The sequence below is a fragment of the Manacus vitellinus genome, unplaced genomic scaffold (genome assembly GCF_001715985.3).
Source record: "Manacus vitellinus isolate BGI_N305 unplaced genomic scaffold, ASM171598v3 scaffold_72_pilon, whole genome shotgun sequence".
In the NCBI taxonomy this organism is placed as follows: Eukaryota; Metazoa; Chordata; class Aves; order Passeriformes; family Pipridae; genus Manacus; species Manacus vitellinus.
The window spans coordinates 339,108-347,792 of record NW_021940764.1 but is presented as its reverse complement, the minus strand read 5'-3'; the positions used below and the strand labels follow the sequence as shown (position 1 = coordinate 347,792).

General features: G+C 54.2%; 1 protein-coding gene across 2 annotated transcripts; it reads left to right on the top strand.

Moving 5' to 3' along the window:
- Window positions 1-722: 722 nt before the first annotated feature.
- LOC103757784 (keratin, type I cytoskeletal 14) lies at window positions 723-5,432 on the top strand. Of its 2 annotated transcripts, none has more exons than XM_025896301.1 (7): window positions 723-1,261; window positions 2,505-2,587; window positions 2,995-3,151; window positions 3,656-3,817; window positions 3,905-4,030; window positions 4,134-4,354; window positions 5,148-5,432. In XM_025896301.1, exons 1-7 carry the CDS (start codon window positions 764-766, stop codon window positions 5,305-5,307), a joined length of 1,407 nt encoding a protein of 468 aa, XP_025752086.1. In that variant the 5' UTR covers window positions 723-763; the 3' UTR covers window positions 5,308-5,432. The 2 variants fall into 2 exon arrangements, with proteins under 2 accessions (XP_025752086.1, XP_017940032.1); XM_018084543.1 differs by having other exon boundaries at window positions 4,134-4,402; window positions 5,202-5,432.
- The last annotated feature ends 3,253 nt before the right edge of the window (window positions 5,433-8,685 follow it).

The following is an 8,685-nucleotide window of genomic DNA, read 5'->3' as shown; positions in this document are numbered from 1 at the left end:
CAGCCAGGAGAGAGAGGAAATTGTGGCACAGGATTTTTTAGCTTCTACACATTTTTTAGAAGGCTGCTTCTGTGGAATTTGGGACAGGTGATGGAGCAAAGCAGGTACCCATTGCTGTAGGGACTTTCCAGTCTCTGTCAGGAGATTCAGCCCAGACTGGTACAAAAGCAGAAATTACATGATTTCTGCCAAATCCCATATCAGTACACAAATCCCGCCAGGTCTGTGCTTGTCCTGGGTTAGAGGTCCTGACAGGAAAGTTTCCATCTGGCTCTGGGTTGGCCCATATAAAGATTATGGATGTGCAGAGCTCTTAAGTCAGCAGCTTTCCTTGGCTTTGGACTCTTTTAAAAAAGCAAATAAACAGATTTGTAGATTTTTGCAATGATATCAGCCACTTGCGGGCGACCTGGCGGATCGCAGAGGATTCACTTGTGTTACTTCATGAGGGAGCAGCGGGTGGAGCTGGGCTGGGAACGCTAAAACGTAGCCATGAGCAGGAGCCTGGACCACGCCAGGTGCTGGGAATGGAAGCGGAAGGAGAAGATCCCGTGTGTGCCCTGGTGCTGCTGGTGGGATGTGACAAAAGATGTGAAATCAGGGAGAGGAAAATGATGATTCTGGAATTTGGCTCAGGCTGTTGGGGGTGACGAAAAGCACTGGGAACGCCTCCTGGCCGGGCTATAAAGGGCCCCGAGGCAGGGGAAGGAGCACTCACTGCTGAGCTGCAGAACTGCCTCTCTCTCCACCTCCAGCCTCCACCATGAGCACCACTGTCAGGCAATACTCCTCCTCCACCTCCCTCAAGGGATTCGGGAGCCTGGGGGGAGGCTCCAGCAGGCTTTCCTCCGTGCGTGTCGGGGGGGGAGGCTACAGGGCCCCCAGCGTGCATGGGGGCTCTGGCAGCTACTCCGTCTCTTCCCGCGTTGTCTCGGGGCTCGGAAGTGGCTTTGGGGGCAGCTACTGCAGCAGCGTCGGAGGGGCCCTCGGCGGGGGCTTTGGGGGCAGCTTTGGGGCCGGCTTTGGGGCCGGCTTTGGAGGGGGCTTTGGAGGCGGCGATGGCATCCTGCCGGCGGGGGAGAAGGAGACGATGCAGAACCTCAACGACCGCCTGGCCGCCTACCTGGACAAGGTGCGAGCCCTGGAGGAGGCCAACACCGACCTGGAGGTCAAGATCAGGGAGTGGTACAAGAAGCAGGGCCCTGGTCCTGACCGGGACTACAGCCCCTACTACAGGACCATCGAGGAGCTCAGGAACAAGGTAGGACTGGGGATTAATGCACTGGGACATCGTGTGTCAGAGAGGAAGCAGAAACACTGACTGTTACTTCTGTAATTAGTCAGCACTAATTATGTTGTAAAAAGTGTCCCACTGGCACATGGGGAGCGCCAGGTTGGAAATCAGGGGTGTTTCAACGTCATCTTTTGGTTGCATCCTCCTGGGTGGGACAAGTGGCAGCTTTCACTGGCAGAAACGGATGTAACAAGACGTAACACAAAAAAGAAGAATACAGACAAGTCTGCACTGATCATGTGTGTTCTTGGGAGTTTTAAAGGAATGTGCAGGGAAAGTTGTAACTGTGGGCAAACTGTGAGACGCTGATGTCATGTTTGGAAACATTCAGGCAAAGAATTTGCAAACTTGTTTCAGCTCCTCCTATTAAGAAGATTTAGATGATAAAAAGATGTATCTGACCAATAACGAGTTCTTCACCTCCTTTTGGCAGTCACTGCCCCTGGGCTGGGCTTGGTGCAAAGCCCCCAGCCCAGGCATCTTGGGGGATTCCTCTCCATCTGATTTGAGTCCCAGCACCTCATTTTGGAGGAAATGCCCCAATTTCTTTTGTCCTCTGTTACTTCCCATGCATGAATTGCCCCCAGCAAACACGCAGGAAGCCTTGTGCAGCTAGAGCTGTGGGAGTGCTGGCAAAGGATGCAGGGAATCCATTTTCCTCCCATCTCCTTAACACAATTCTCCCAAACTCTGACTTGAATCTCCTCCCAGGAGGGGTTATTTGCTTTGGTAATATGAAAATCAGAAGCTGTAGGCACCTGCTCACTGCCTTTTGCTCCATTTCTGTTGCCAAGAAATTAAATCCACCCCAGAACAAGGTGTGCCAAGTGCAGACACCCTGCTGGTCCCTCTGTCCTGCCACGGTGCTGCAGGTGGGGACCACGTGATTCCTCCTTGACCTTTCTATAATCAGCACCTGCCCTGAAGGACGGGAACAAAAGCTACCATCAGATTTCACACATCTTTCATGGCCCCACCTTGCCTTTTGGAACACTTACTGATGGATTTTTGGAAAGGGAAGTCACAGACCGACCAGCCCCTTCCCACGGTCGCAGCTGCATCTCCCTTGTCCCGATTCCATGCACACTTCTGCTAAAGAAATCCCAAACTTCCCCAAAACTGCTCCTGTCCCAGCACTCCCACTGTGCTGCTTCCCTTGATCTGTCAGGAGGAGTTCCTGACGCTCCTTTTTTTATCCTCCACCCACCAGGTGCTGGCGGCCACAGTTGACAATGCCAACCTCTTGCTGCAGATTGACAATGCCAGGCTGACGGCCGATGACTTCAGGACCAAGTAAGCCACATTTCCTGGAAAAACGGAGCGAAGGGAAGTTTGATGCAATGAGGAGAAAATCCCACCCAAACCCCAAAAAGGCAGCGGGAAAACAAAGCCTTCAAAACGAGGGTGTAATTTCCAAAGCAGATGGTTATCTCAGGCACTCAGGGATTGTGTTGCTTCCATCCACGACCACTGTGTTATTCCCATTCCTTGTTCACCCATGGCACAGGCTCTCCTGTGCAGAGGCCTTGCCCTGTGCCTTGTTGTGCACTTAATGTGTGTGTGCAGCTGCACAGAGCACAGAGCCAGCACCAGGGCCTGGTGGGATCAGGAGCAGGGTGACGTGATGGACTCAGGTGGACACTGTTTTGCTGGTTTTCCCCACATTTGTGCAGCTTTGCTGACTGTTGCTGTGCCTCCAGGTTTGAGTCAGAGCAGGCCCTGCGCCTGAGCGTGGAGGCCGATATCAACGGCCTGCGCCGCGTCCTGGACGAGCTGACCCTGGCCAGAGCCGACCTGGAGATGCAGATCGAGAACCTGAAGGAGGAGCTGGCTTATCTGAAGAAGAACCACGAGGAGGTGAGCACAGAGCCAGGCTCAAAAAAGGCCATCCTGGGCCCAGAAATTTGATCTCTGGTCCAGCCTTTAAGGCTACACTAAGTGCTGGGCGGGAGGTGAGAAGTGCTGGTGAGGCAGCAGAGGGGCTGCACCTTGGACAGCAGCACATCCTCCCCATCCTCCCTGGAGACTGGGTAACACCCACTCACCACTTGGCATGTCAGTAATAACCACTGTAGCTGTTAGAACTTTATTAACATCGCTCACAGCTTCGGGCAGGGAAGGTCTGTTCCTTGAGAAATGAACCAGCTACAGGCTCTGTTTTATTTTCTGACGAAATAACTCCCATAGGGATTTCTTAAGAATTTGATCTATTTTCTCTGTGGTCATGGGGCAAAGACCCCAATTGGCTCCCTGTTGATCTGCCTCCAAATGCTCCCTTTCCTGAAGAACTCTGTCTCAAGAAAAACATTTCATATGCTGGTTCTTGGATTGCATGAAGATGTTTTTCTCTTTCTGTGCCAGGAAATGAGTGCCCTGCGCGGGCAGGTGGGTGGGGAGATCAGCGTGGAGATGGACGCTGCCCCTGGAATCGACCTGACCAAGATCCTGGCGGAGATGCGGGAGCAGTACGAGAGCCTGGCGGAGAAGAACCGCAGGGACGCCGAGCAGTGGTTCTTCACCAAGGTGAGGGGCTGGGGGGCAGCAGCGGGCACGGGGCCGGGGCTGTGCCCACCACTGGGGCTCTGAGGGCACGGCTCGGCCTCACTGCAGACGGAAGAGCTGAACCGGGAGGTGGCCATCAACACGGAGCAGCTGCAGAGCGGCAAGACGGAGATCACGGAGCTGCGGCGCACGATCCAGAGCCTGGAGATCGACCTGCAGTCCCAGCTGAGCACGGTACGGGGGGCGGGGGGCACCCAGGGACACGGGCCGGGGCCGCAGGGCTGTGCCCCCCCGGGCGCCCCCGCGCCCCTGAGGCCGGCCCGTTGCCCGTCCGCAGAAAGCGGCGCTGGAGGGCACCCTGGCCGACACGGAAGCGCGCTACGGCACCCAGCTGGCCCAGCTGCAGGCGCTGATCACCAGCGTGGAGGAGCAGCTGGCCGAGCTGCGCTGCGACATGGAGCGCCAGAACCACGAGTACAGGGTCCTGCTGGACGTCAAGTGCCGCCTGGAGCAGGAGATCGCCACGTACCGCCGGCTCCTGGAGGGCGAGGACGCCCAGTGCGTGAGGGGCTGCGCGGGGAGGGCGGCGGGAGGACACGGGGATAGCAAAGGAAACAGAAAAGGAACCACCTGCATTCCCTGCAGGGTCCTGTCAGCCCATTCCCTGACCCACCGCATGCAACAGGGTCTCCAAGTCCAGAACAGCCCCGTGGTTATAACGGTGCTGCAGCATCCCTGGGATCCACCTCCCATCCCTCCTGTGTCCATGTGACCCTGTGGAGGGAGCAGGTGCTGCTGCTGCTCCTTGCAGCTGGGATAGGTGCTGCCTTGGTATCCAAATCCCCGTGGTACACATGCATCCTTAGCAGTTTCTTCCCTTAATTGTGACACCAGGCAGTTTCCACAAGCACTGGAGTTTTAATCACTTACTGGTGATTATCACAAGAAATAAAGGCAGGGTTTAAATAATGATTTTGTCTTAGCGATCACCCACTTTTTTCCTGTTTCTGACCACCCCTTCCCTGTTCTCCTCCTGTAGCATGTCCTCCCACTACATCGCGCCAAAAGAAGGTAAGAACAGGTCTTGGCTGAAGCTCTGATCACATACAGCTCTATCACACCCTTATCCACCTTCTTAGCACAGAATTCTTCTACTAATCTACTAAAGTTACTATTGCATTATATTTCCAAAATGTGAATTGACACAAACCACTCTTATGATATACCAAAACCTCTTTGAGAAATTATCTGAGCAGACTGAAACTGTACAGTGAAGCTTACAGGGGTGGGAATGGGGTGTTATGTTGGGTTTCTGAGGCGGTGGTTCTAATAACAAATCTTTAGGATGAAGCTCTTTAAGACACTTTCTCCTTACTGCCCTGGAAATAATGGTTCCTTCCCTCCCCACTGCAGGGCCTGTAACCACCCGCCAGATCCGCACAATCTTCGAGGAGGTGCAGGATGGGAAGGTGATCTCCTCCCGGGAGCAGATCACCCAGGCTGCCCACTGAGCCCTCAGAGCCCACTGAGCCTGGTTTGCTGCAAACCTCGCCTGGCACAGCAAAGCAGATCCCTGCTGACATGCTCTGGCCCTGTGTGCCATGAAAAGCACCTTCTCCCTCTCTCACCCCCCTCCTTCCCCTCCCTCACCCTTCTCTCAGCACTGTGCCACACACAGAAATCAAATAAAGCTTCTCCTCACACTCCTGCAAACCAGGCTCTGGTCCCGTTGCTCTCGGGCTGTCCTGCTCCTGCAGCCATGGGACAGAGCTCCTCCCTGGAAGGACCAACATTCCCCAGCCTTGGTACCCTGATGGCAGGCCCAGCACACTCACACCTCTGAACACCTGAGACCTGGCGGCTCCAGGGAAGAGGGGAGGGATGCTGGTGTGGAGGAGACCTAGACAGGAACTGATCCCACAGGTGGTGGGAGGTGAAACCTGTCAGCGTGTCTGCGTTCCACCTCAGGCTGGGCACTGAGAGGTTCAGGTCGGGCAAAGCACTCCTCCACTGTGACACCCAGGGAGAGCAGAGCCGAAGCTTTAACCCAGAGAGGCCAAGCAAGAACATGAATAAAGCCCAGGTGATGCAGCCAGGACCCTGCAACAGCTCTGCCCCAGCAGCTGCCCCTCAGTCCAGATCCTGAGCTTTGGGAAGCTGCAGGTGGGGCAGGGGTTCCCTGGCTGCTGCCCCTCCAGACAGGCAAACTCAGCTCAGTTTGATTCCTGCTTCCAAAGGTGCTGCTGAAGGGTGAGGAAAACAGTGATGGGAAGCAGTGGGGTATGGTCTGTGCAAGCAAAAAGATTAAAATTCTTCTGGGAGTTCTTCTGGCACTCCCCAGGGTGCTGGTGGCTGCTCCTGACACAGCAGTTCCTGCTGCTGTCAGCTGGCCCAGCGTTCCTGGAAAGCCAGTTCAGACACATTCTTGGCTGGATTCTGTCACATTTATTACTTCATAAATCCAACTTCTAAATCAATGAGATGAATCAGAGCAATGCTACTGATTGTGAGTGAGAGCAGAGCTGGCCACACAGCTTTATGACCCCTCTCCAGAAAATCTGCCTGGAATTCAGGGGGAGATAAGACAAAATTCTTTTTTTTTCCCCCCAGACATTGGAATGATGCCTGCAGTGCATCAGCTGGGTTGGCAGGGACCCCCACAGTCCTGCCCTGCACCTCTGCCCAGCACCAAGGGCTGTGTCCCCCCTGTCCCCTTGGAGCAGACCCCTGTGATCCCTGTGGGTCATCAGCTGTCCTGAGCACCCCCAGCATCCACCAAGCAGTGGAGACACGATTTGGTTTAAAGCTGAACTCTATCAATCAGTGAGCTCATTTCCACTCAGATTCCACCCAAGGACATGGAAACAACCCAGTGAGGCAGTGCTGGGGTCAGGAGAACATCCTTGTGGTGCATCGTGGATGATCCACGCATCAACAGCAGCACAATTCCCAGCTGGAGGCACTTCCAGCCCCAGCACCTCCACAGTCCTGCAGACTGCACTCCCTCTGCTCCCACAGCCTTGAAGGAGCAGCTCTGGGCAGCCTCAGGTCTCTCCCTGGGGAGATCCATAGTCTGGAGCCTCTCCCTGGGGGGATCCATGCCCTGGGCTGGATAAAGGCAAGGCTGAGCCATCCAAGCTCAGCTGCCTGAGAAGTGTCAGGACAGACACAGCCTGCAGTCAACCCTCCAGCTGCCACCCTTGCGACACAGAGCGAGGGGCTGCTGAAGTGCCTCGCTGGAATTCACCCTTGCTTCATATTTTTCTCCTGTAAAAGTCTGGGCACACCCCTGTTCCTATAGAAACAACAAATAACACTTTTCTAACGAAATCCCCTGGTTTAATTACTCCTACTGCACAGTGTGAGGGAGGTGTGAAAAACAGAAGTCGATTCTCTCCTGCCTTGAGCACTATTAATTAGCCCTGACCTCAGGAAACCCGTCAAGGAGGGATCTGCAGGCTCATGCTGACAGGCAGCGGCAGTTTAAGGCATGTTTCAAAAACTGGGAATTTAGTCCACAAAGACAGTTCGACTTCTCAGGCTACACAGAGTTACTCTGACAAAAAAGACCACTTCAGAAGGAGACATTGATATGTGGGTTTTCAGCTCATTTTAAGGACAGGAGAAACTTTATAAACACATTTAAAGAGAGAAGTGGTTTTATCCAGGTAGTATCTGGGTCTGCTGATAAATGAGTTTGGAGCCAGAACTTCACCTCCATTTTCCTCCTACAGAATTGTGTGTTTAAACATCAATGTGCAACCACAAAGCTGTTATGCCATAGAACTGGAATTCTGATTTTGAAATGTATTAAAGGTGGGCTCACAGCATGCACGTGCTACTCAACAGAGGCAGGATCTGGTTTAATACCCAGCCTTTTACTTCAAAGAGTGTGATACAAACAACATGCAGTCCTCGTGGTTGTGTTCAATGGGAGGTCATGGAAATAATGTCCTCGAGTGGTTAATGTTGTTTTCCACCTTAATTAACACTTCATGATTTTAATTGCTGCCCTGTGGCATTATCAAAGTATCACAGATATTTTGGGCAATGTGTATTTTTATGACACAGCAGTTCAATGGCAAACAAAAGATGACAGAAAAGGCAATTTCACGCACAGACAGAGCCACGTGTCACACGTGTGACACACACAGTGACAGTGCGACGGTGTGACAGTGACCTTGTGACACCCCCGCTGCCCTGAGGGGCTTTGCTCAGGGCCAGGCTGAGGGTTTGGACTCACAGGGGGCTCTGCACTGGTTTTGTCTCTGACATTCCCCTTCCCCCTTGTCACCACTGCAATCGGGGAGGACAAACCACAGCATTGCCCGGGCGAAGATGAGGAAATAAAGATGAGGAGGAAGCACATTCCTCAGAGTGACACGTCCCGGCCGCCCCCGCGCTGCTGCACCTTCCCCATGTGCACCTGGGCAGGACGGGGGAGTGGGCGGCGCTGGCCCCGCGCCCGCGCTCGCGCCGGGGATGGAACAGCCAGAGCCAACACGGCCGAGGCTCCTGCAGAGGTCCTGCACAGCTCCAAGTCCTATGGAAGATGGGCAACCACTTCTCCACAGCAGCCAGCTCCTGATATTCCAAGGACACATCCCACTCCTGCACCGTCTCCAGCTTTCTGCAGAGGGAGGGGAGGGAGTCGTGCCCTTTGAGCTGCTCAGTAATGTACCTTTGTTCTTCTTTCCATTCCCTTTCCCCCCTCCTTTGGCAAATGATCTAAGGAAGAACTTGGCTGTTGGGAAGGGGCTGTTGGGGCCTGTCTGTGGAGACAGCCCAACAATCCACCGTGTGCACACATGAGCGTTCCCTCCTCCTCCACACCCTGTGTGACGAGCCAGGGACACTGGGATTGGTGGGCTCTGCCCGTGCTGGGGGTC